At 40.6% G+C, this 27,039-nt stretch overlaps 1 protein-coding gene and 1 long non-coding RNA gene across 2 annotated transcripts; one reads left to right on the top strand and one right to left on the bottom strand.

The window, feature by feature from the left end:
• Positions 1–223: 223 nt before the first annotated feature.
• On the bottom strand, positions 224–1,605 carry LOC309525202. Its single transcript, XR_014216095.1, has 2 exons — positions 1,152–1,605; positions 224–664 (listed from the first exon to the last, which is right to left on the bottom strand). It is a non-coding gene; the product is annotated as an uncharacterized lncRNA (long non-coding RNA).
• Positions 1,606–1,873: 268 nt separating this feature from the next.
• Positions 1,874–26,839, top strand: STK17B (serine/threonine kinase 17b). Its single transcript, XM_082201372.1, has 8 exons — positions 1,874–2,144; positions 9,046–9,211; positions 15,887–16,099; positions 20,080–20,224; positions 20,529–20,655; positions 21,375–21,423; positions 24,059–24,238; positions 25,828–26,839. Exons 2-8 carry the CDS (start codon positions 9,090–9,092, stop codon positions 26,111–26,113), a joined length of 1,122 nt encoding a protein of 373 aa, XP_082057498.1. The 5' UTR covers positions 1,874–2,144; positions 9,046–9,089; the 3' UTR covers positions 26,114–26,839.
• The last annotated feature ends 200 nt before the right edge of the window (positions 26,840–27,039 follow it).

Genomic DNA, 27,039 nt, shown 5'->3' with positions numbered 1-27,039 from the left:
CCCCCCTCCCACCTACCTCGGTTCCTGTGCATACCATTGGCCACCAATGGTAAGTTATTATTATTCTTTCTTGAATTTATATACCGCCCTATACCCGGATGTCTCAAGGAGAGTCACAGAAAAGATCAACAGACCCCCACACAAAACATATAATCAAAATAAAAACAATAACCCAATAACGCACCCCCCCCAAAAAAAGAGAGATCCACATTTTAAAAGGGCGTAGGATGAATGCCTTTTAAGACTTTCAGGCAGGTGGCCCTGGACAGTAATATTCTGTGGCAGTTGATCCAGGAAAAGGTTGATCAGTGGCCAGTTCTGAAGGCAGGAATCGTTCGTTGCCAGCAGACCACCTGTGAGACCGAGGCCCAATAAACAGGAAGGGGCTCTGGCACAAAGAAGTCGGGATTTTGAAGAGATACAACGAGGCAGGAAGTAGAGGAGCTGGGCAGGCTCATATAGGGAGATGATCCTTCAGGTTTTTGGGTTCCAAGCTGCTTGCGGGCTTCAATGCCAGCTGAATTCAGTAAACACCGGTTGAATGGAACTGAATTAGTAAGCAGGCCAGCAGCAAAATCTTTACAACTCTCTTCCCCACGTCACCTCCTATTGTGTGTTTGCTTTGCTTTGCTTTGCTGGGTCATGGATCTTGCTGTGCCAAGTCCTTAATTAAAGGGATGAACAATTGTCAACCTTCCTGTCAGGCGACACCTTTTCTGACCAACGCTTATGCTGTGTGTGGTATGCTAATAGGCAGGAACTGCAGTTTACGGCAGCAGGGAATTGCCCCATAGTAGTACTGTGGGGACACAGGTGGCGCTGTGGGTTAAACCACAGAGCCTAGGACTTGCCGATCAGAAGGTCGGCGGTTCGAATCCCCGCAACGGGGTGAGCTCCCGTTGCTCGGTCCCTGCTCCTGCCAACCTAGCAGTTCGAAAGCACATCAAAGTACAAGTAGATAAATAGGTACCGCTCCGGCGGGAAGGTAAACGGCATTTCCGTGCGCCGCTCTGGTTCGCCAGAAGCGGCTTGGTCATGCTGGCCACATGACCCGGAAGCTGTACGCCGGCTCCCTCGGCCAGTAAAGCGAGATGAGCGCCGCAACCCCAGTCATGACTGGACCTAATGGTCAGGGGTCCCTTTACCTTTACCTAGTACTGTGGTTCGTTTATTCAAGGCTGCATCAGAGGTTCAAGCCTTTGGCCCTGTGCAGCTGTCATTTCTCTCTTTCCTTGTTCACCAGGGTGTACCTACCACTCCTGGACTTTGCACCTGCACTTAAAAAAAATATATGGCAAAAGCAAGTTGGAGAAATGAGTGCCTCTGAACATGCACAAAGTGCAAAACCATCCTCTGTGCTAAGCGACCGTTGCATTAGAGCAGATCTTAAGCCCAGCTGCCTCTTATTTCCGAAATTAAATCCCGACCACCTTAACGCCTGTCTATCGGGTCGCCACCGCCGCCCTGTTGCCCCAGATTCTTCCAGCAGGGTTTCTTCGCTTCCCTTTTTAGCCCCGCCCCTTGTCACTTCCGTCCCTTGACAGGTTCAAGTCGCGCGTCTTCCCCGCCTCCCAACTTTTTTTTCGAGCCGATTGGCTCGGCTCCCGCCACTCACCAACGACCAAGCCTATCGGAATGGGAAACGCTGATTGGGGGGGGCGGGAGGCGGATGGGAAACGTCGGTTGAAGACGAGAGCCTTGTTTGTTTCCTTCCCCCCCTCCTTTCCCCCCCTCCCGCTATGCCCGACCGCGCAGCGCGGATTGGCTGAGAGGCGAAGGCGGGGCGGGGCGAGGAGGCGGCGGGGCGGGGCGCGAGCCAGCCGGCGCTGTAACCGCCGCACAAACCGGCTTTGCGCTTTTCAAACGCCAACTGTGTGGCGAGCGAGCGGGCGCGAGCGCGGGGCCGGGCACGAGCGCGCTGGGGGGGGCCGCTGGCACCGAGCGGCGGCGGCAAGAAAAGAGCCGCGTCAGGGGAGGCTGGTCTGTCCCTTGAGGTGCTGCTGTCCTGCGTTGGAAACAGGGACGAAGCGGGCGTGTGTGTTTGAGGGGGGAGGAAATAAAAAGGAGCGTGAAGCGGCGGCGGCGGCGGCGGGCGAGACAGGCAGAGAAGGCTCGGGAAACGAAGCCCTGAGGAAGGGAAAAGGGTGAGTGTGCCCTGAGAATATTTATTATTATTATTATTATTATTATTATTATTATTAATAGTGTTATAGGCCGGGGAGGGTTCTCCCCACCTCCCCTCACGGAAAAGAGGGGGGCGGCGGCGTTGCTGAGGGAAAAGCACGGCCGACAATGAGGAGGGAAAGCGCCCCCTGGCGGCCTCGGCAGCAGCGCCCCCTCCCCAAAGTCCGCCCCCCCCATCCCCATCCCCATCGCCTGCCTCGGAGCTGTGGGGATGGCGGTTCTGCTGAGGCTGGCGCTTCTTGTGGGTCACGCCGTCCCCGCCGGCGGCGACGGTGGGGCGCCTGGGTGAGCTTCCCTCTCGCCGCCGCCGCCGCCGCCACCCGGTCGCTTCTGCTTCTCTCGCTCGCCTCATGGCATCCTTTCCCCAGCTTTCTCTTGAGTGAGTGTGCGCGCAAATTTGTGTGTGTATATATATATATATATATATATGTATATGTGTGTGAGTGAGTGTATGTATGTATGTATGTATGTATATATATATATGTACATGCATATGTGTGAGTGAGTGTATGTGTGTGTGTGTATATGTGTGTGTGTGTGTGAGTGTATGTATGTATGTATATATATATATGTATATGCATATGTGTGAGTGAGTGTATGTATGTGTGTATATATGTATATGTATATGTGTGTGAGTGAGTGTATGTGTATGTGTATATATATGTGAGTGTATGTGTATATATATGTGAGTGAGTGTATGTGTATATATATGTTTGCTTTCGTAGATTTCGTAGATATGCAAACATATATATATGTTTGCATATATTTGTTTATTGGGGTTTTTGTTCGTGTGTGTTTATATAAATGTGTGTGTGTGTGCAGTGGTGCCAACTTAAATGAAATACGAGGGGGCAGGTAATCCCTGCCCCACATAATCAATCACATGAAGTAGCACACACACGCTATTCTAATGGCAGTGCCCATCAACCTTGGTGGCTCCCGGCCCCCCTCAAATATTTTATTCTAGGGGACCCAAGGGACCTTGGCGTCTAGGAGTTGGTCCTCTCTGTGTGTGTGTGTGTGTGTGTGTGTGCGTGCGTGCATGTATTTGTTTATTGGGGGTTTTGTGTGTGTGTGTTTATATAAATGTGTGTTTTTGCATATATTTATATGTGCATTGGGGTGTTTTTTGGTTTGTGTTTCTATAAATGTGTGTTTCTGCAGTGGTGCCAACTTGAATAAAATATTGGGGGGGGGCAGGTAAGCCCTGCCCCACATAATCACAAGAAGTGCTATTCAAACGGCAATGCCCATCAACCTTGGTGACTCTAGGCTTTGCTCAAATATTTTATGGTAGGAGACCCAAGAGATCTTGGCCCCTAGGTCCTATATGTGTGTGTGTTTATATGTGTGTTTGTGTGTGTGTATGGAGAGAGATCACACACACATTACCGGCAAACTGCAGCTCAAGATTGCGAGAGAGGCTCAAGGACATCTCACTCTTAGATACACCTGTGGTGCTTTTCGGGCACCTTAATAAAAAGGAAAAGGTGACTGGTGGTTTAAAAGCCAAGCCTTGAACGTGGGGAAACACAGATTGTGCAAATGGATTCCCTTAATAATAATACTAATAATAATAATGGCAATTTGGCTGTCACAATCATAAGTTTGTGTCAGACATTTGGGAGCGGGAATTTTTGGAGTAGTGTGTGTAGTGTCCAGGGGGAAAAGGGTTGATAAAGTTGTGGATTGTGTGCGCGCAGCCATTTCAGCTTATACAGCTAGTATTTTGTTTGATGATGGAGCTCTAAGGTGGTGGCTGGCATCCTTGCCTGACTCCTTGCAGGTCTCTATCTTCAGACTGCCATCTTTCAGATCTTTCTTCATACTTCCTGTCTCACCCCTTACACGGATGCCTTTTGGTTTTTTATATTTTTGGAGCGTCCAGTTGTTTAAGGTGCATGGTCAGTGCTGTGAACTACTTCTTCACACAGTCCATTTTCACTTATGGAATTCTATTTTCAGATGTGGAGTGGGCATAATACTAGCTTTGGGCAAATTCATGTAGATTAGGAGATGACTAGGTAACTGTGGAAGAAACGTGCACATAGTGTGTAGGAGCAGCAGCTCACTGAGTGTGTGCAGAGTTGTTGAACCGGAAACCTTCTGCAATGTGCAGTTTCTGATATCTCCTAAAATGTATATAAGGTGTACTTATAGGGACATCCCCCCATCCTGTAAACAATGCATAATAAACAGAATATTGCTGAAAACACTTAAGATTAAACCCTAAAAACAATAATATTATAAATGAAACCTTATATGAGCCCGGCCTTGGCTGGGGAGGGCGGGGTATTAATAATAATAATAATAATGAAAAAGAAAATCTATTAATAATTGCAGCACCTAATCAGAGTAATCACTGAGGTTCATACCCTTGCAGGGGGTCCACTTTGCTGTCACTGCCTGTTCACCTGTCATCTCTGAACATGCAAGCAGTGACTAGAGCAAGGTGATAGAGCAGCATCTTTCACTTGCTTGGTCATCTCCCATTTAGTAGTTGTATAGATTGAGTGCAGAGGGAAAGGGTAAGTAATTGGAGTGTGAGCAGGAAGTTGGTCCACTGAAATCATCTTGCCCAAGGGCAGGGGTCAGCAAACCTTTTCAGCAGGGGACTGGTCCACTGTCCCTCAGACCTTGTGGGGGGCCGGACTATATTTTGGAAAAAAAATATGAACAAATTCCTATGCCCCACAAATAACCCAGAGATGCATTTTAAATAAAAGGACACATTCTACTCATGTAAAAACACGCTGATTCCTGGACCGTCCACGGGCCGGATTGGGCAGATCCAGCCCCTGGGCCTTAGTTTGCCTACCCATGCCCAAGGGTCTCTCAGAACCTGGAGCTGGCACAGGTGTGGGTACCTGATTGCAAAGAGCATTGTCATTGCGATGGTTTTTGAACTGGTTATTTCTAGTTACTTATGGTAATTTTAAAAATAGATTTGTAATGTCCTCTTAATTTAGCTTTTGTCCCCAAACCATTTAAGTACCCTGCAATACAACACTGCACAATAGTAATAGTAGTAATTATTAATAGCAAGTTTACTCTGGAGTAAATCCCGAGTTCAATGATTTTAGGATTGCAGCGTTAACTTGAAAGCCCCTAGAGGACAAAATTATTAACATTAAAAAATAACAACCCATCCAACTGCTGTAAGCCTTACAAACAAGCTCCCAGCTCAGCTCGTAGCCATTAACCAGACAGGGCAAAAATTAGATATAATATGAGCATCTTCCAACTTTTCCAAACAGCATATCATTCCTTTCCTTTGGGGCTATAGCTATAAAGACCTAGCACTTAGCATCCAAGGTTCTAATCTCCCTTCATGGTGGAATATGAAGCAGAGCCATAGTTGATTAATATGAGAGGCTTTCTAAAGCTTGTGGGTTCCAGTCTGTGAAAATTTAAATGATCCCAATTAGCAAGGATTGGAAATACCTGTATCACACATTATGACCTTCTATAAAGGAAATTGCTTGATTTCTGTGGCATGGTTCTGGCCGTAGTGTTTGAAAGTTTGTAAATTGTTTCAGATTGTGACCAGTTGCTATTTATGGGACTTTCTGCACAGAAGTCTTTGTGTATTAAATTTGTGCTCAAATAAGTAACAGAATTTAAGGGATGGACTTTTGTGTTTGGTACAGTAGGTTCCATTATATCATTGAAGTGTCATAAAAATGCATCTCCAGTTCCCATTCATTCTATGAGTTAGGGTGTTTCAGTGGACATAATGTTAGACATGAGACTTGTAGCCTGACATGAGACTTGTATGCTTACTGGAAGTCCTGAGTTCAGCAGGGCTTCCAAGTAACTGTGTGTATAGTATGACAACCATGAATTCCAAATTCCTCTTCAGCAAATGACTTGATGGCATACACAGTACATTTGTCTTTAAAAAAATCACTTGCTCTTAAGCTATGTGTGAAAAAATATTTTAATTGCTGTTGAATCTTTTAAACCAGCTGTTTGATTACATTGTGTTCTCCGTATGGTTAATATTTTTTAAAATAGGCTTGCATCCCATGCCTAACATTTTTGTTCCCCTGAAACTGCTTTAGCTAAAAACTTCATAACTAATTGTAATGGGTTGCATCTTGAATGACTGCAGTTCACTTAAAAGCACATATACCTAAGAATTTCAGGCAGGTCAATGAAATGAGATTGATATGACTCTATCGAGCTATGAGTCAAAACATAGCTTTTTTTCTAATAAAGACGTCAGTGCAAGACTTCTGCTTTTATCCGGAACAGTTTGTGGTAAATATGTGGTAATGGTGACGTTGTGTCTAAGTTACTGATAACTTCTTTGAAAAAGAAAAAAAGGAGTCTTATACATAGTTTGACCAACATTTGCTTCAACTTCTGTATGACAGATGCTTCTAAAGTTATGTGAAGCTGTTACTTGGATAGTGGATCAGTATGAGACTACAGTTAGTTCAGGGTCTGAATGTGATACACACCTGAAATTTAATTTAAAAGATGGGGCACTTAAACCAAAATTTCTGTGATCTGCTCTAAATAGTTGAGAGATTCTTTTGTAACTCTTCCCAATCTGCTAGGAATGCCATCCTAAATAATGCTCCAGTTTACAGATACCAGGAACCACACTGTTCTCTCTTAACTGTAGATCATTTATGAATGCATGAAATAGCACCCCTGCTTATTGCCTATAATCTCCTAAATAGATAGTGATCAATTGTAAGATCTTGTCTTATCCCACGACTCACACATTATTGACAAGAAAAGGAAGGCCTTTCAGACCTGGCAAAGAGATAGAAACTGTGCCACTATGAAAAAGAAACCTATGCCAACGCTAAGGCTGAGGTTCAAAGAAGAACCAGAGAAGTAAAGAACACCTGTTGGATTAAAAAAAAAGCTCAAGAGATCCAGCACTTACTTAGCCGACACTCATGATGCACAGAGTTTCTTTAAAGCCACAAAGACCATCTATGGGCCAATAAATCATGGTATATGCCCCCTACGCTCAACAGACGGTACCATGCTTCTAAAAGATAAAGAAACTATGGGATTGCACTGGAAAGAACATTACTAGCATCTCCTTAACTGCAAGTCCTCCATAGCTGCTGAGGTCCTCTCACAAATTCTGCAAAAACAAATCAGAGATGAGCTTGCAGTATCTCCAAATCTGGGAGAGTTGTGTACAGCTGTCAACCAAATGAAAAACAACGAAGCCAGCGGACCTGATGGGATATCTGCTGAAATCATCAAAGTGGGTGGATTTGAACTTACATAACAATTTCACAAGCTCATTGAAAAAATATGGGAGAGAGAGGAAATCCTAACAGACTTTAGGGATGCCAAAATTATCAACCTTTTTAAAAATGGTGATCGAGCAGATTGCGGAAACTATAGAGGCATCTTTTTATTAGCTGTGGCCTGCGAGTGCTCCAATTGGAGAACAACCTTAACCAAAGGTGTCATGGACTTTGAAGATGCTTGAACTCAGGACAAAAGGGAGAAATGTGCTAAGAGGAAGACACATTTGGCAAACCCTCATATGATCAGCTCCTGCCTGGAAACCTATGTCCCCACTGTGGAAGGACGTGCGGATCCAGAATTGGCCTCCACAGTCACTTACAGACTCACTGTTAAAACCGTGTTTATGGAAGACAATCTTACTTGGCTACGAGTGATTGGCAAAGAAGATCCCATGACTAGTACAATTCCTTAGAAGTGTTTTAATGAGGAGCTTTTTGAAAAAGCAACCACCCAGTTAGTAGCCTACCTGGTGTTGTAAAAGCCATGATGGCTCTTCCTTGGCAAGGTTTGTTCTCGTGTGTCCCAACAATTCTAGTCTTAATAAGGTTTTCCACTGATTTACCTAAGACAACTAACTTAAGGCTAACCAATCTCTAATTAAGTGTAATATTTAATTAGGAGAAAAAGAATAAAGCAATCAATGGGGTTTCAATTCAAGCAAATTAATAGATTTATTTGGAAATATTTTTATTGGAAATGGAAGGCACTGAAGTGAATGCACTGAAAATGGTTAACATTGATTTTAACGTGAATCATAGAAACAGCTATGCATTAGATATCTATATATTTCTGACGTGTATTCATCTGCAAAATTAACTACAACTTTTCAGTTGCCCAATTACTATTGTAACCCGTTTATGATTATTATTCAGTTTTAGGAAACAATATAGCATTAAAATTATTCTTACGTTTCCCCTTCATTTTGTTCTATATTGCTGTGCCTTCACCACATCCTGGATCATCTGCTTTGTTTTTAAGTTGTTGGTGTTGGATACATCATGTAGTGTGTTTTAGTGGAACTATTAATAATTTTAGCACTTGAATGTCATACTGTTTACATGTTGCATGATAGGATCTAAAAATATTTGAATTCTGTGTAATAAATATGTAACCACACAGAAAGAAAGAAAGAAAGAAAGAAAGAAAGAAAGGGTAAGATCAAACCTAGCACAATTCTTTCACTTGCTTTACTTTCCCTTCTTAGTTCCTGTGTATCCAAATCTGAGATACACTCTGAAGCAGAGCTGGGGGGGAGCGTGGAATAGGTAAGAGAGGAAAGAAGTTCCATTGCCCAGTTTTCTGTTGTACAAGCAGGTGGACATCATTGCATGTTTCCCAAAAGGTAGCCAACTAAATCAGAGTAGACCCATTGAAACCAGTGGAATTCAGTTAGTAATGTCCTTTGATTTCAGTGGGTCTACTCTGAGCATGACTTAATTGGATACAACCATAAAGGTTTATTTTTGGACATCAAAACTGCTAAAAGTTTTTTTTTTTAGCAAGCCAAGAGAATGAGAACTGGTAGTTTACTTGGACTGTGTGTCACTTGTATTTAAATAAATGTTGTTTTGACAGGTGGAAATCAGTAACGAGTGTTGGAGAAACCTCATGCATTAACTATGTCCAGGAGGAAGTCGGAGAGCAAAAGTCCTCCAGGCTTGTTGTCTACATCGCTTCAGACACAAATAAAAATGGATAATTTTTACAGTTTCTATGAAGTTGAATCCAAAGAGTTGGGAAGGTAAGAAACTATTATGTTTTTTGGATTTTACTTTGTGTCCAAGACTGATCTGCGATAATACAAATACAAACTTTAATAATTTGATTCATTAACCTGAGTTTTTTAGTATAAGGTATGGGACAACTTCTGAAATCTAGTTTTCTCTCCTATCTTGCCCTAATCCAGAGCACACCACTGCTGTGCTGGCTTGCAACCAGAACATTCACTTTCCATTACCTCCTGTACCTGAAATTGAAGTGTCAGTGACCCATTCTTTTGCAAAGCTCTACATCTGTTTTGCTAATAGCTTGCACGCAGGGGCCTGGTGGAAGAGCAGTTCATGGAATGCTTCAGTATGAAGCAAGGGACATGAATGTTATAGCCAGTATCAGGATTACACCTAAGAAACTTGTCTCCTGATATGGAGCCACATGGCCACAAATCTTTCTCTGGTGGACAGTGATGACCATAAATATGTTTCTGCGGACCACTTGTCTCTGGTTGCATAACGTGAGAGACTCATAAGATATCCATGAATTGCAGAGAATTTGAAGGTGGGGGAAAACACTTCATTCTGTGTGGGAAAAGTCAGAACCTTTCAAGTTCTTCGTCATGTGTAAAAAATGGGGAGGGATCAGCCCCTCATTTTGTGTTTGGTGTTGCCAACTTTTGGAAGCAGCAGGAGAGATGATGCCAACTTCCAAGTGTCCCCAAAGCCTTCATGAAGTAAGAAATTAGCCACTCCTGACTTCTAGGACTTATTTGTTTGTTAAAGAGTGGCTGTTGTGGAAGGGAGTGGGACAGTTGATAACTATCAGTATTGGTGGGCTACTGTTCTAGACTTTAAAACTACTAGTACTACTTGATTTTTCTTTCTGTAGGGATGCCCAAATCAGTTTAAAACTGGAACTAAAAAAAAAAAGTAACACAAGTGCAATTATGCTCCCACATTAAAGGAGTTTCTGTCTTTCCTTATTGCCAGGCAAAGTGGGAAAGAAAGAGGTTGGAGAAAATGAAATTAGTATTGCAGGAATACAGTGTTAGAAATTAGCTAGGCGCCAGGCACATTTTGCGACTGCTGCAGGCCCAGTTGCGACCACGTGGAGAGCTCTGGATGCCAGATTGGCAACTGGGGAAAGCAAAATGTCACTTAGAGAAGGAACGGAAATATTTTCTTTGAAGCTTGAATTGATTTTATTCTGGATTGTTTGATTTGATGTTTTAATGTGTAGTAAACTGCTTTGAGATTTGTTCTTTAAAATATAAAGTGCTATAGAAATGAAATGAAAACATCATCATCATCCCATTGAAAAAAATGGCGCCTAGACATTCCATTGTGGCAACCACAACCTAGGGTAAAGGTGTGATTTGGCGATTAACTTTTATATCTGAGTTTCTAACACTGCAAATAATTCTACAGATTCTTCTACACAAAAATATTGAGCGCATAAGATTCTCTTTGCTTATTGGGAGAGTAATTCTCTTTGGGAGAAATAACTTGACAGCTTTGAAGTAAATGTCATCTAAAATAGATGGTAGCCATTGCAGAGGCTCTAGAATTGTGTGTGCTAAAGTTCTTAAAACACTTGATTCACCTTCCCATTTCAGGACATACACCAAATGTATTCTTTTTGTCTTTGCTGACCAGTTAATGCACATTAGTAGCTTGTTTGAGCTTTATACTTATGAACTAACAATGACTCCTTTACCTAATTTGTGAATCTATGACATTATTGAAACACAGTGTTTTCTTTCCCTGTAGCATTTTTAATATGAAAGGTAGATGGGGCAAAATTAGAGAGTCCAATCCAGTGCTTAGTGAGGCAGACTTTAATTTCAAGAAGTAAAATTTCGAAAATTGAAGTACCGTACTTGGGCTTAACTGTTTTAAGAGTTTGTGTGGAGAAAATCTAAGTAGTTGTGGCAGTTAATCTTTTAACACTGAGTGGCTAAGTTGGGGTGATGTCACTGAAGGCTCATGAAACAAAGTTATCAATATGTTTGCAGTTCAACTTTTGTGAATAAACAGAAGGTTGTTGATCTGGCTGATTTTGAAACATTCAGGCACTAGATATGGGGTAGTTCTCTGAGGCAAGATGAAAACTGGCAATAGGTTTTAGGAGATAGGAAATTTTAATGAGCCTGGTCAAGCAGAATGGCAATAAGGATGAGGAAATGTGGGTGGGATGAATTTCACAGTTTTAATTGAGCCACTAATTCATTGTCTTTGAATATAATGTTCTCTTCATTGGAATATTTTCTGTTCTTGAATTTTTATTGGTGTATTATTGGGTTGGATTTGAAGCTTTGTGACTAGAACTATTTCCCTGCATCTCTTGAAAGTTCTTCTCTATTCACACAAGGTTCCATTGTCTGATCTTTGATTGTGCCATCTGTGCCACAGCCCATACTGCTGAGAAGGGTCTTTGACCCTCTGGAAAGGCTTTTAGGGGTGGAGAGTTGGGAGTAGGGGCAGTTCTACTTGGATCCAATTTTGGATCCAATTCATTGTATGTCTTGTGCTCACATTTGGAACATTTATTGTATAATTGCTTAGTGTTAATGATTTGACTTCGTTATTGAGCAAATAGTGGCTTCAGTCTAGGAATGTAAGGCAGCAATTTCCACTCTGACCTGTGTCAGAACACTTTTTCTGTTCCACTGCAGTTCAGTCCTACCAAATACATTATTTGTTTCACTGTCCACTATTTAACATAAATTAATGTAGCTTACATAACTATTTATGTAACTTATATTCATTTCAATGCAAAGGAAACATCAGGACAATGAAAAAAAACCCTCGTAATTAATTACATATCATTTGTGGACTTCAAGAAACAACAACAATTTCAATGAATGCTAATCATATTTGTTTGACTGATTTTCATTCCTGACTACAGATGAATATACGAACTGCAACAATTTTTGCATTCTTTTCCTTTATTGTCAGATTTCTCCAACTTCCCTCTTGTCTGTGGCCTCCATCCACTCACTTTTTTGCCAGTGTGCATGTGCCTCAGAAACGTTTCTGGTAAAACTGAAAATAAAACCAAAAATTTCCAGAAACCCCACATCACTGTTAGTGAGCCAAACTAAAATTTGTTAATCTTCCTCCATAGTCCTTCCATTTCTTGATTTTCCTCTACTGCAGTTTCATGTGTAAGATGTCCACACATCATGTATGTATGCTCTCAGCTGTGGCACTCAGATGTGTGCATCTTCCATATGCATGTAGCTGGAAGCTCAAATTGATTGGTTTTAAAACAAGTTTGTGTTTCTGTTATGTATAGTCTTTGTCATGCCTAAAGAGTGGAGAAATAGGATACAGATGAGGGCAAGGCTTTGGTGGATGGGCATTAGATTAAAGGGTGACAGGCCACAAAGAGAGGATACACGAGGCAAAAAAGTGATTAGCTCATACCTTTTGAACAGTTATGAAAAGAGTTGAAAGCTTTGAGTCTCCAGATACCAAGATCAGTCTTTTGGTCAAATGTGTGGCAGTTCTCTAAAAAGCACCTGAAGAAAGATAAACATTTTGTTGTTCTCATGAAAATGAAGTAATTCCTCCTTTTGTAGAATGCTAGTCAGCTTCCTCATAGTAAGTTTGCATCATGCTGGGTGAGGCAATGATAATTGCTTGATGTATATTCAGGCTTTATTGTGTTACAGAATTTGGCTGACTCACTTTCAGCAATGCAGTTTCATTTGTAGGAAAGTCGTCAAAACACCTTGAAATTACAGGTGAAATTTCTAATACTGTATATGTTTCTTGCGGGTCAGTTTTTAATGTTTGCATTTCATTGGAGAATTCAAATACTAATTTAGGAATGAGGCACCCTGTTGTCTTGTTGTATTTCATTATTAATTACTAGATAAATTATTTCCTTAACTGCTTTATACTGGGGGTCCTATGGGAATTGCTCAATTTCTTTTTTTAAAGGAAGCAAAACAGCTTTCTGCCAGGTTCTAAGAGTTGCACATCATTTTAAGTGTAGGCAGATGAGTGTTAACTAATCTCTAAAGATCTTAGATGAATCTTTCTTTCTACTTTGAAGGGCCTTGAAAGAAGTTATGATTCACTCCTGTATCCCCCCACCATGATAGTAACATATTTTAGACTCTTAAATATTTTGTTTCTAGTAGCTGCAGAATTTCCAAATGAAAATGCACACTTAAAGCTGCCTACCTCTGAGAGTCTTTTTTAAAAAGTAGCTGCTTGATATTCATCCCCATATTTACAGTTAGTGAAAGCTTGTAGTGTTCTTAGTCACTGGCCTCCAAATCTGGACATTTTCCTGAAGTTGCTTACAAGCCCTTGATTAATAAGTAAGTAAGTTGTTAATAAGAAAGGGCTCAGAACAGAGACATTTTCAAAGTATATTTTTATGTGATGTCATAAAAAATGATTGAAACAAAACAAAATTAAAAAATTCCTTCCAGTAGCACCTTAGATACCAATAACTAACTCAGTTGGTCTCTAAAGTGATACTGGAAGGTAATTTATTTATTTATTTAGTTAGTTAGTTAGTTTCGACTACGGCAGACCAACACGGCTATCTACCTGTAAATAAAAAATGATGTTCACATGCCTGGAATAATGGTTGAAGAGAAGTTCTGAAAATTTTACTTTAGAATAAAAAGCATTTTAGGCATATCCGGTACACATGTTTTACTTCTGTAACTTCAAGCACTTTAAAGACCTGATTCTGTTCTTCGTTTTATATTAAACTTTTCACTTATTGTATTTCTGGGCACTCATGTAAACATTAACACTAAAATCATAATCCTGGTTTTCAGGCATTCCTAACTTGGCCAAGGGAGCACATTTTTCTTTACTTCCTAAAAGGTCAGCTTCATTTTTAAGCAGTATGTGGTTTTCTTCTAAAAACACAATCTTACCAACATACATTTTTGGTTCTAAAGTTAAACAGTTGGTAAGAGATGAGATTTACATGACTTGTTTCTTGCTAGCAATTGAGAATGGGCTTTTGTGTGGAGGCTTTAGGCTGTACTTTGTTTTACCATGAACACATTGTTTTAATTTGACTAGCTCTTTAATTTCCCTGTGCCTCAGTTTATCTGTCCAGTTATTCCTGATGTTAAATGTTCTCATTCACATACAACTCTTTCAAAACCTTTACACTGGCTATGAGTGCCCAGCAGCAGACATTTTAGATCTTCTCCACCTTCAAAATGTGAGCTGTGTTTTTTTCTCTCTGCACTTCCTCTTCTTCTCTATTGGAAGGAAAGAAAAAAAAAGAATACTTTTTTAAAAATGATGCAATCTACCTTATACCAAGTCACAAGTCACAACCCACCCTTTGAAAGCCAGGAATGTAGTAACTTCTCTCAAATTCAAAGTACTTGATTTGGCCCAAACTCAGTTCAGCAGCATAGCTGGTGTGTTGTCGCAGTATTGTGGCACCTTAAGGTTAAAGCTTTACACTTTCTTAAGAGGAGACATTATCCCCACAAATTGAAAATCTGAGCATATGTTTAAGCAAAATGTGTTTTAAAATATCCTTTTAAAAACCTGAAACCAGTTTCTGAAGGAGTTCTTGCCAAAACCCCCCCAAAAAACCTCTTAAACTCTTCTAAGAAGAAGCATTTCAGAGATCTTTAAAAAACAGAACTGTGTTCTTACCTGCACTGTGTATTAAATACACTTGCCAGCACTGTGGTGGAGTGAAGCTTTTTAAAATGCACTTGCAACACTTTAAATGGCCTTTTATCCTAGGATCTTAAATACAGAAGTATCTTTTATGTGCAGGTAACTTACAACTTACGCATATTTAACTTGGGCGCATTCAGCTTTAAGTTCTTTGCAAAAAAATACTAAAAGTTTAAGTGAAGGTGGAAAGGGGGAAGGTATCGGGGGGGGGAATGTGTCTTGACTATGCACAATTTTGGTTTATGCGTTAACCCTGAAATATAACCCCTGCATAAGATGAGAGTCACCTGTACCTGGTAAATTGCATTTGCAGAGTATTTTCAATCTTTAAAATGGCAGTTGTAAGCATCTTAATACATTTTTAGTGCAAGTTTTGTCTTAAGTTCTTAACTAAGAAAATTTGATTAAAAAACCTTGTAATGTAGTGATCTCCTAATTGGTACTGGGTATCCAAGTATATTTATCTTGGAGGTTGAAGGCTGCAAACTTGCATGTAGTAAGGCTGCTTAAATTCCATTTACATCAGGCAACCTGACTTCATACAGATTTGTGGCCTTAAAAAGAGTTGGCCCTTCTTCCTCACACTCAAAATAGTGAAACTCAAATTTTGCATATAGACTGATATGTACAAGAGGAACCTTTCTTAGATAATAATGGTCTGCTGCTGGGATTCAAGTTTGCAAAGGTTTGGAGTGAGGCAGGATAAAGGAAATGCAGTGTTGCATGAGAAATCAGGGTACAGATAATTGTAGCTATGATAGAGGTAAGGTCAAGAGATGATCCAGCCACTGAAGCCTTATCTCTGGATTGCAGAAAACTTTGCCCAGAGCTCTATTTTTGCTTTTCAGGTCTTCAGTAGGTCTAGATAATGATAAGGCTGCAAAAACCATGACTGCAAAAAATACACACATTCTTGTTTGCAGTAAGCTAAAGCTATGATGTTGACATTACTTTTAAAATATTTCCATATTCTTGTGTCTGTTCGGCAGCTCTGATACTTCACAAATACTTTTGTCCTTTTACAGAGGAAAATTTGCTGTGGTGAGAAAATGTATTGCGAAATCTACAGGCCAGGAATATGCAGCTAAGTTTCTGAAGAAGAGAAGAAGAGGCCAAGACTGCAAAGCAGAGATCCTACATGAAATTGCTGTTCTAGAATTAACAAAGCTGAGTCCCCGAGTGGTAAATCTCCATGAAGTCTATGAAACAACAAATGAAATCATTCTGGTATTGGAATAGTAAGTATGCTTTGTGCCAGCATGTTTGATAATAGATGTATTGATTTTGTCATTGTTTGCATATGTTCACCAAACATAACCAGAAAGGTAACATTAGAGAATACGTACAGTGTACTTTCTGTTGTGTTTGGCTCTTCTAGGTTTTGGATCTTAATCCTTTGTTAAAATGAACCTTCTATAGTGGCACTATTATCATTGACCTTCTATATTATGTTTTCTGTTGTAGGCATGACAGATCTCTGGGTTCTTTCCAACTGAGGCATACTCAGAGTGGACTCATTGTAATTGGTGCACTTAAGTTAGTCACAACTATGAAGAAAATGCAGTATTAAAAATAAAAACAATATAAGAAACTGCAAAAGGGGCGGGGGGAGTCAAAATATTCATGTTTATTGCAACATTGGATTTGTATTGTTAAAATATTCTTTTAAAACTGAATATATATATATATATATATATATATATATATATATATGCTTTCGTAGATTTTCACGGGTACAGGAATGCAGGTTTTGGTGTCTTCGGGTGTCTTCCCGTGTAAGAGTTGGGGTGTCTGGGCGACGTTTCGACGAGGTCTCACTCGTCATCTTCAGGCTGGTGCTTTCGGCTTCTTGTTACTCCTCGCAGCGCCGGCCCCGCTCGGCCCGCCAGGCCGAGGCCACGTCCGCCGCGCCGCCGGCCGCGTCGGAGAACATCGCCCAGGAAAGGCCGAGGCCTTTCCTGGGCGATGTTCTCCGACGCGGCCGGCGGCGCGGCGGACGTGGCCTCGGCCTGGCGGGCCGAGCGGGGCCGGCGCTGCGAGGAGTAACAAGAAGCCGAAAGCACCAGCCTGAAGATGACGAGTGAGACCTCGTCGAAACGTCGCCCAGACACCCCAACTCTTACACGGGAAGACACCCGAAGACACCAAAACCTGCATATATATATATATATATATATTTGCTTTCGTAGATTTTCACGGGTATAGGAATGCAGGTTATGGTGTCTTCGGGTGTCTTCCCGTGTAAGAGTCGGGGTGTCTGTGCGACGTTTCGACGAGGTCTCACTCGTCATCTTCAGGCTGGTGCTTTCGGCTTCTTGTTACTGGAACAGAGCAGAGTCTTCTCAGAAAAACTCTTCACAAGCTCAAGAGGTCAAGACACGAGAGCTTTAGCAACTAATCTACACTTAATGACCCACCCAGGGATATCCAGAATATCACTCATGAAATCACCCAAGATATCCCTCAAGTAATTAATGACCCACCCAGTGATATTCAGAATATCACTCATGAAATCACCCAAGATATCCCTCAAGTAATTAAGGAACAAAAGAAGAAAAGGCACACTAATCTAGGAACTTCCTCTCTACCCAGAACGTTGGAGGCTATACACCACACCCCTCAACAGTATTTATAGGAACTCAAACACCAGACTCTGCTCTGTTCCAGTAACAAGAAGCCGAAAGCACCAGCCTGAAGATGACGAGTGAGACCTCGTCGAAACGTCGCACAGACACCCCGACTCTTACACGGGAAGACACCCGAAGACACCATAACCTGCATATATATATATATATATATATATGCAGGTTTTGGTGTCTTCGGGTGTCTTCCCGTGTAAGAGTCGGGGTGTCTGTGCGACGTTTCGACGTCGCACAGACACCCCGACTCTTACACGGGAAGACACCCGAAGACACCAAAACCTGCATTCCTGTACCCGTGAAAATCTACGAAAGCATATATATAATAAGTTCAGCATTAACTCTGTATCAGATTTGTTTGAGATAAATCTGTTGTAACTATAGTTTCATGGTAGCTAAAACTTTTAGTGTCTTGTCCTTGTGTGCTGTTGCTATTTTTTAAACCAAACATTTATTTTACAAAATCATAACCTTTGTTAAATATAATAGATGCCTTTGTGTAAATGCTGGGATTATATCTAATTTGCCAGTGAGCCTATAGAAGATTTATTGTGAGAGGGGCTTCAACTGGAAAAGGACACCATCTGAAAGAGATGACAGCTTAGATATCGAGAGTGCTAGATACTGTCAGTGGACATTTGCTGAGTTGCTTTCTGCCACAGAGGAAGGCAACATTCCTGCATCGCTGTTGCTAGATAGGCCAGTGGCTACTGAATATGGATGCATGTTCATAAGGATCAACAGCAACTTCAGGATATGCAGCTTAACTTCTTTGAGTTACATAGAAACCTTGCTGTCCTAGTAGACCACTGTAAAACTTGTAGTTGTAGTCATCTGAAATGTCGTTATCCTAGATTACTATGTACAGGGCAACTTGATGAAGCTTTGAGGCATCCTTCCAAAGTCCATTGGGATAAGGAGAAACTCCTGTGCAGCAGAACTCCCCTCTTGATTTACCCTAGCATGTTTTCTTGCATAGAAGTTATAATCTGGTAATAGTTTATTTTGATCAGGATGGGAAATAGATGTGGAAGAAGAATTTGGGCCGCTAATAGCTTGTGTTGCTGGTGTTTTTGAAAATAGGCCCATCAATCCAACAAAAAAAAGAAAAAGAAATCGTTCTTTTTGTGTAGAGACTTCTGCAAGTATATTACTGTTTTAAAATGGAACAGCTTTGGAGTAGTTTGCTGGTGACATGGAGGGTACTTTATGCCTGTATACAATGAGTGATGGTGGTGAAGAGACAGCCTTCAGCTGTTGGATTTGCATGCATGCAAGAGCAGCCTCATCATTGCTGTTCTTTGACCATGACGAGAGCTGTGTAAATGGAGGTGAACTGTTGTCTATCCTCTTATATGGATTAGTCAAGAAACAGTCACAGAAGAAACCAAAATTGTGCTTTGTGCTCAGGCTTGCTTGAAGTATAATTTGATACCAAATTTACAAGAGGAGGTTGCTAGTGTGGGTGAGCAGGCATGTGTGGAAAGGCATCCTCTCCAATGTTTGAGTGCATGTGATTACTTGCTCCAGCGCAGGGAGCTACAGTTGGATCAAGAAATTACAAAAGCAAACAGTGTGTGTGTGTTCACACAAGGGGATCGTGGGTTGCAGTGGAAGACATGCCAGAGCAGCGGCTGTGTTTCGGGCATACATTTTGTTTTCATCTTGCTTTTGTTTTCATCTTGCTTCCAAAAGTCTCTCTTTCTTTCTTTCTTTCTTTCTTTCTTTCTTTCTTTCTTTCTTTCTCTCTCTCTCTCTCTCTCTCTCTCTCTCTCTGTGTGTGTGTGTGTGTGTGTGAGAGAGAGAGATAGAGAGAGAGAGAGAGAAATATAACTTAATATGATTGCTTCAGGGAAGGTATGTAACTGGAGTGCCAAAATCAAAATGCATTCCAGAAAAAAAAATGCAAGAGCTACATTTTTAGCATTTCTTGAAAGGTTGTGGTGAATGAGTATTATATAGTAGTTGAAAACTACTTTTTTTAGATACTTAGGTGAAAAGTAGGCCAGGACAAAGTGTTTTGAGTCCCTCTTAAGGGGCTGTTCCTAGAAAGTTCACAGAAAATAAGGCTGTCTTAATGTTGAGCAACATAGAAGGTTTTCAGGATTGTTGATTGTTTTTCTAGTTGGTTTAAAAGACTTCTTGGATACTTTAGAAAAAAATAACCATTTCCTTTGCTGTCAGTAACATGCTGTGCTGAGATTTAAGTTTCCACTAAAACCTTTTTCTTTGTTTTCTGGTATCTGCTGGTGTTCTGGAAATAGATGCCATTTCACTGACCTCACAAATATGAAGCTTGCAAATGATTTTGCCTTCTACATCACATCCTCACTGCTTCTTTTTGGCTATCCCTACAAAAGTTCATGTTGGAGCAACAGAAAATCCCAAGCTTGAGCATTTTACTTTCCCCTCCATCTCTACAGTTGTCATTTCAGTCCTGTTAAATATGAATCTGTACCAAACTCTTTGAAACTATAAGGCAGTAGAACTGGAGTTTACTTTCCTACTGAGACTGACCTTTGTGATGAGGTCATTTAGAGAGTAAGATGTTAAAAATGAGTGTGTTTATATTTTTTTAGTGCTGCTGGAGGAGAAATCTTCAATTTATGTCTCCCTGACCTAGAAGAAGCAATAGATGAAACTGATATTGTTAGACTTATACGACAAATACTTGAGGGCATTTGTCATCTGCATCAGAACAACATTGTCCATCTTGATTTAAAGGTAACTGTACATATGAGTGTTAAATAATGTATTTCTTTCTGCACTTTTATTGATGCTCTAGGATATAAATTCATAAATATATTGATCTGTATCTTGATAACTCCTTAACATTTCAAATTGGCCTTTTAGGCTTTTATAAAACTGCTTTGATTTGTTGGTAAGAAACTACTGGCCTCCTAAATTGGTGATATGCCAATTTCAGTAGGATTAGAGTAGTTTAAAACTATGAATTCATCTTAAATTAATATCCTTAATATGTGGTGAATTGTGCGTACACTGAACATTTTTTGTTTCTTTGTTGTAGCCCCAGAATATTTTATTGAGTAGTATATGTCCCCTTGGCGATATAAAAATTGTTGATTTTGGCATGTCTCGGAAGATTGGCAATTGCATTGAACTACGGGAAATTGTTGGGACTCCCGAGTATCAAGGTATGTCACTGTGCACACATGCTCTTTGAATGCTTCTATGTATTTTCACATATGGTAGAACTACTCAGCATTAGAGAGGTACCCTCAATTTTGATATTTTATCACCTGCTGAAAATGTTTTTAGAGAATTAATTTGATTCATGATTTTACAATGTTTTAATGATTTTCTTGAATGCCAGCCTTTACATTTTTTATGAGGTAGTGGTTTATGAATATTCTTACGAATAAAATAAAAATAAAATAAAACGGGCATTGGGTAATCAGCCCCTGACACAGGACTAGTAAAAATAATGGAGTCATTGCTGTTCTACATATAAGCTGTAGAGGAAATTTCCTCTTCAGTTTTCTCCCAATCACTGGTTAGGAAACATGAATTGTCTCAAGTTGAAAAGTATAACTTTAAAGAAATAAATGTATACTGGTCTCCAGAATGTAAATGGGTTACTTTGAGATTAGTGTTTGTATCTTGTACCAACTTCAACAAAAGGACGGCTTGATTGTGCTGGTTCACTCCTGCATCGTTCTGCATCTAGAACTAAATACACCAGCAAGGACTGTGTGGACCATTCCGTAGATGTTGAAGAGGAAGCTCTCTTTTTTCAGTCGTACAAACCTATAATTTTAAAATGATGCCCAAATTCAGAATAAGATAATTGTCATGAGTATACTAGAACACAATTGCTGTACTTCATGGTACTCTTCCTTTCCCCTCTGTCCAGCACCAGAAGTCTTAAATTATGAACCTATTACTCCAGCAACAGATATATGGTAAGATCACTTCTTTTGAAGTTAAAACAACTGTAAAGACTATCTAGTTCTTATATACTACCTACTATATCATTTCAGTTTAAATTTCTGGAAACTGCTTTTCACATACAGTGGTACCTTGGGTGAAGTATTTAATTTGTTCTGGAGGTCCGTTCTTAACCTGAAACTGTTCTTAACCTGAAGCACCACTTTAGCTAATGGGGCCTCCTGCTACTGCCGCACTGCCAAAGCACTATTTCTGTTCTCATCCTGAAGCAAAGTTCTTAACCTGAAGAACTATTTTTGGGTTAGCGGAGTTTGTAACCTGAAGCGTATGTAACCTGAAGCGTATGTAACCCGAGGTACTACTGTAATGCCTTTGTTGGCCCTTCATTTGTTATTTGTGACTATAGGGAACAAGTTATAGTCATGGTGACCTAAAGCGGGGGTTTCCATATGGTGCTCATGAGCCCTAATGCCGGGGCCTTTCTCCTTGCCCTCTGCCTCTGCACAAACTTTGAAATATGCCTCCCATCCATCTGGTTGAACCCCCTTCCCTTCTTAATGCAAGCCAGGTAAGAGGAGGCAGCAGTCTATAGTGGATATGCTTGTGATGAACAGAAAGGTGAGAAGTCTGTGAAAAAGCAGGAGCATGTGGTGGTGGTGGTGGAGCAAGGACATTTGGCTTCTTTTTGAGACAATGGCCAAAGGATAGGGGCATTCCTGTCCAGCAGCCAGCACCTAGGAGCAGGGCCACCTGACTCCCTCCCCCACCCCTGATGCCCCTGTAGGAAGGGGATGGAAATCTCTTCTGGAATTCTTTACCCAAATGCCCTATGGAAGGGGATAGAGCACCCAAAAAACAGTGAGGTACAGGCTTTCCCTTTCTCTCTCCCCCCCCCCCAAGTATTTAATATTCTGTGTGAAGGAATAAGCACCAGGTGAGGGCACATTTCTGATTCTACTGTATAGGCTCAATCCTCTTGGTAGATTCAACTTATCCTATAATCAGCTGCTTTTATACCACACCCTTTCATTCTGATGGTGGTTTGAGGATATGCCTTGTAAAATCCATGAAGATCTGTGACTTAGATCTATGGGTTTCTTTGTCCCAGGGTAGTGCTGGTAAGTGCCTGATTGACGTTTACAGTGTAAGGCATGGATCTTTATGATTTTTGCAAGTTATGAACTAGAACCCTCATGGTTCTAGTTACAGGTAGGCAGCTGTGTTGGTCTGCCACACAAACAAAATAAAAAAATTCCTTCCAGTAGCACCTTAGAGACCAACTAAGTTTGTTACTGGTATGAGCTTTCGTGTGTATGCACACTTCTTCAGATAGTACTCATGGTGGTACTGAAAAGTCCTGGATCTGCAATTTTTACAATTAAGGCTATGGAGACAGATGTGACTTGCAGTTTGACGGTGGCCTGGGGAAAATCTTGTGTACAAATCATGCAAAAATAAGGGGATGCGTTTTTAATTACACTTACGTTCTTTTTCTATGCCCTGTGGTGGCCGTTTTGTCACTTGTTGCCACAGCACTTTTTCAGAATTCTACAACTAACAGCCCAAAAAGGAAATTGGCTGTTAGTTGATGTGGATATGAAAAGGAGCAAGTGATTAATAGCAAACCTGGGATCAGACAAGGTTTCCTGTTACACCTTTATTTTCAGAATGTATAAGGCTTCAGTGGAAAGGGTCTTATAACCTTTTACTGCTTATATATTGTTGACCTTAGATGACCAAGCACCATTTATGATTTGATAGAGCTACCAGCCTTGGCTTCATAAGCTAAGGAAGTAATTAGATTTTGTTTGTTTCTTTTTTAAACATATCCTGTGGTGGTGTTCGTCTTTGCTTTCACTGCTTTCCAGCATGTGCCAGAAATAGAATCTCTTTGCCAATGTTTGCTGTTTTTATTTCAGTTTCTGATTATCTCATTACCACTGTTACAGTTACGCAAACTTCTGAATTCTTAACCCTGTGCCCATTGGCTTCATTTTTTGTTAAACTGAAAATCTGTTGATCCATTAAATGTGCAACCTGATCTAGAGTTTTGGATGTTCATATTGGAGCTCTAAGCAAATACAAGTGTCCAGTTCATTTGTATGGCATGCCCTAAACACTGTGCTGAAAGGCAAAGTCTTCTCACTGAGAGAGTATCATCCATTTGATATCTATCATAGTGCAAGAGGTGCAATGATATGTTTATGAGGTTGTCTCCATTTGGGTCTCCTGAGAATTGGATTGTGGCATTAGCATGATGTATGCCTGCCAGAATTTGTAGAGTCCTTGTGGAGAGAATCTTCCTGCTTATACTTTGATAACAAGCAGGTTGCTTGCCAGTGTCCTGTTGTTAAATATTTTGATTGATATGCTGGTGACAAGTATAGTTGTAAAAATCGGCAAATACTTTGCCTTCTGCCCTCCTGTGTGCAAAATGGAACAGTTCAGTGTGTAAGAAATACATTTGTTCTGTGTCATGAAACTAAGCTGATTATATGAATGCCTCTAGTTTACCTGAAATGACTTTCTACAAATTTTGATTTATAGATAGAGATAGATAACTGAAAAGTTAAAAAGAAAAATTTGGCTTGGTATGTGTAATTACAGACAAATATTTTAATATTAAATACATAACTTCTCTAATTTCAGGAGTTTGGGTGTGATCTCTTATATGCTGCTTACACACGAATCTCCTTTTGTGGGAGCCGACAAACAAGAAACGTACCTCAATATTTCTCAAGTAAATGTGGATTATTCAGAAGAAACATTTGCTTCAATTTCACCATTGGCCAGAGACTTCATTCAAATGCTACTTGTTAAAAATCCTGAGTAAGTAGATGGTTTGGAGCAAGGTAGAGGAAGAAAACTTAAGCGGAATCCCTGTCTTGCTGTAACATAAATATAGTGGCAAGGGGCTTAGTCATATGAAAAGGCTATTTTTTGCATGTCTGTGTATCACAAGCTTAATTTCAAATTAAAAACCATTTTATTTACTCTGAGTTATTTACTCCGAGTATTTACTCTTTTGTAAGAACTGCATTGTATAACCTGACACACTACAGTGGCACAGAAATTCTTATGGGTCTAGAATTGGGGTGAATCTTTGTGCATTTTCCATCAGAAATACTTCCCTATGTGCTTGGCTTTATAATGCCAAAAAGCAACTAGCAGTATTTGACTCTGGGTTGTATCCAGCTAAATTCTACTTGGAGCAGGCGCATTAAAATTAATGGACCTAAATTAGTCATGTCCATTAATTCCAGTGGGTCTGTTGTGAGCATGACTAAAATTAGGTACAGACCTTTGTGTTTGTTAATGCTTTCTATATAACCCTCTGAGATGGTGGATCAGGGCTATCTCCAGTGCAGGATGCGGAACAGGATCTGTTCCTTGTGGGGCACTTTCAGAGGTGGTCAAGGCTTTCCATGACCCAACTTTGAAGGAAAGAATCAGGAGTGCACCATAAGTGTGCTCCCAGTTCTTTCATTTCTTCCTTTGCAGTCCAGCTTTAATTCCATTTATGCCAATCAAGTGATTTCTGACTGCAAAATCTAATTTTAACAAGGATCAGCTGCATCTGGGGGCTCCCAAGTGGAACCAATCCCAGTGTGGTTTGCATTTGGCACTAAATTTTAAAAGTGACAAATGCGAGCATCTCTTTCTAGGGAACAATCAGGATGTCAGGTGTGGAGCAGGTGGACATGGCTTGTGGGCCAAATAACCCTGCTGAGCATAATTTGACCCACAGGCCGGTGGTTCCCCACTCCTGCTTTTAAGTTATGGAATTGAACAGCTGTAGCCATTTCAGCAAGCTGCAAAGCCTTTCACTCCATCTCCCCACGAAAATGTATTGTGCTTCTACAATTTCTCCAAGCAGTGAAGAGTTGTGTTGGTTGGCTGACTCCCTTTTATGTTGCAGCCATAATCCTTGTTAGTTTTTATGTGTGTTTATGTGCACAGAATAGTATCAGTGGTATAAGAAAGGGAAGGCAGACTGAGGAAGGAAACCTTTTCATTTTGCCTTCCTTTGCCTTTTCTGTCCATTCTTGCCTGCACTGAACAGCCACCTTCCCACTGCTTGAAATACATATTGATGGCAAATAGAGGAAGAGCAAGCTATAGACACTTAAACCAAACAGATTTTGTCTTTCCGTGTGATGAGAATTGGTGGGGTCGGTGAGAGGAGTTACAAGAGGGCAAGTTATGAAGTGTATGCTGTGTGGGGAAGATGAGCTTGCCCATCTCTTCCTCCCTGTGCATCTCTGCCAAATCTAGTTGATTAGGGATATAGTTTGGTTTGAAGGCAGTAAGGCTATTCCAGCACCAGGTAGTATTTAATCCTTCTTTCACTGGCTAAGCTGTTGCTTTCAAATGACCTCCATGTCTTAAATGTATATCTTTTGATTTTTATTTTGAAGAGAGCGACCAACAGCAGAGGCCTGTCTGTCTCACTCCTGGCTTCAGCAAAGAGATTTCTTCTTGTTGTACAGCCCTGAAGAAAGCCCCAGTTCTTCTCCAACACATGATCATATGAATAAGTGCACAGAAGAAAGAAATACTAATAAGTGCATGTGTAATGGAATGTGCAGCGAGCGAGAGGATAAAGAGAATATTCCAGAAGACAGCAGTACAGTCTCCAAACGATTTCGCTTTGATGATTCTCTCCAGTACCCCCAAGAATTCACAACAGACTTTGTATGCTAACAGATGCACTCCTGAATGCTATTTTGAACTGAATTTAGGATTCTGATTTACTCCTGTGGCACATGCTTTCAGATTATGGCTTGTCCACTATTGCATTTTGGTTATCCAAGAAATGCACTTTCAGTTGATGTTGTGTTGGCCCTTCTTTGTGCTACCATTGCTGGCAATGGGTTTGACTCCTGGGAAACTGGAGTCCTGGCACCTGAAGTGGATTGTCTTTGGAGGCAGACAAGCAACTGAGTATTTTTTTTTGCACTTTTACATTTGAAGTCCAAATAATGGATTTTGGTGTGTCGATAAATAAAACAGGCAAACTGGGAAGAGGATTTTTAAATGTTAGCCAACAGAGTTAGCCTTGTTAAACACACCATAACCATGTTCTAAGCCAAAGAGTGATGTAAAAATACATATGCAGTTGCATTGTTAATAAAGCTACATGAAGTTGACAAAGCAGAGAAATGGGCCCTTTTGTTCAAGTCCAGCAGAGCAGCCTCATGCTGTCATCTTTTTGTTGAACAGATTCAAATCAGTGACTTATTAGTATATAGCTGCTGTACTACAATGAATCCTTTGAGCCTGTGTTTCCCACTTGGAATGTTGACTGGAGTTCAAGTGGCTTCCTGACTGGCAGCCCGGAGGCTCTTGCATGCTTGCTCAGAAGTGAGCCTCACTGGGGTTCAGTGTAGAGAGGTTTGCAGCCTTAGACCATTTTCACGTGAGGCACTTTTAAATAACCATTTGCATTCCACAATTCTGTTATGCAAATATAATACCCAGATTTTTTTAAATACTGATTTAATTTAAAAACCTTTTTGTGTAAACAAATAACATGGAAAAGGGTCAAAGATGCATTTGTGTCATATGTGAAAATACCTTTAGCTGGTATTTTTTTTCCAGGGGCTACGCAAGGGTACACAGTACCGGCA

Source organism: Podarcis vaucheri (genome assembly GCF_965113315.1).
Source record: "Podarcis vaucheri genome assembly, chromosome: 1".
Classification (NCBI taxonomy): Eukaryota; Metazoa; Chordata; class Lepidosauria; order Squamata; family Lacertidae; genus Podarcis; species Podarcis vaucheri.
The sequence above is the reverse complement of the archived record's forward strand: the minus strand, read 5'-3'. Positions and strand labels throughout refer to the sequence as shown.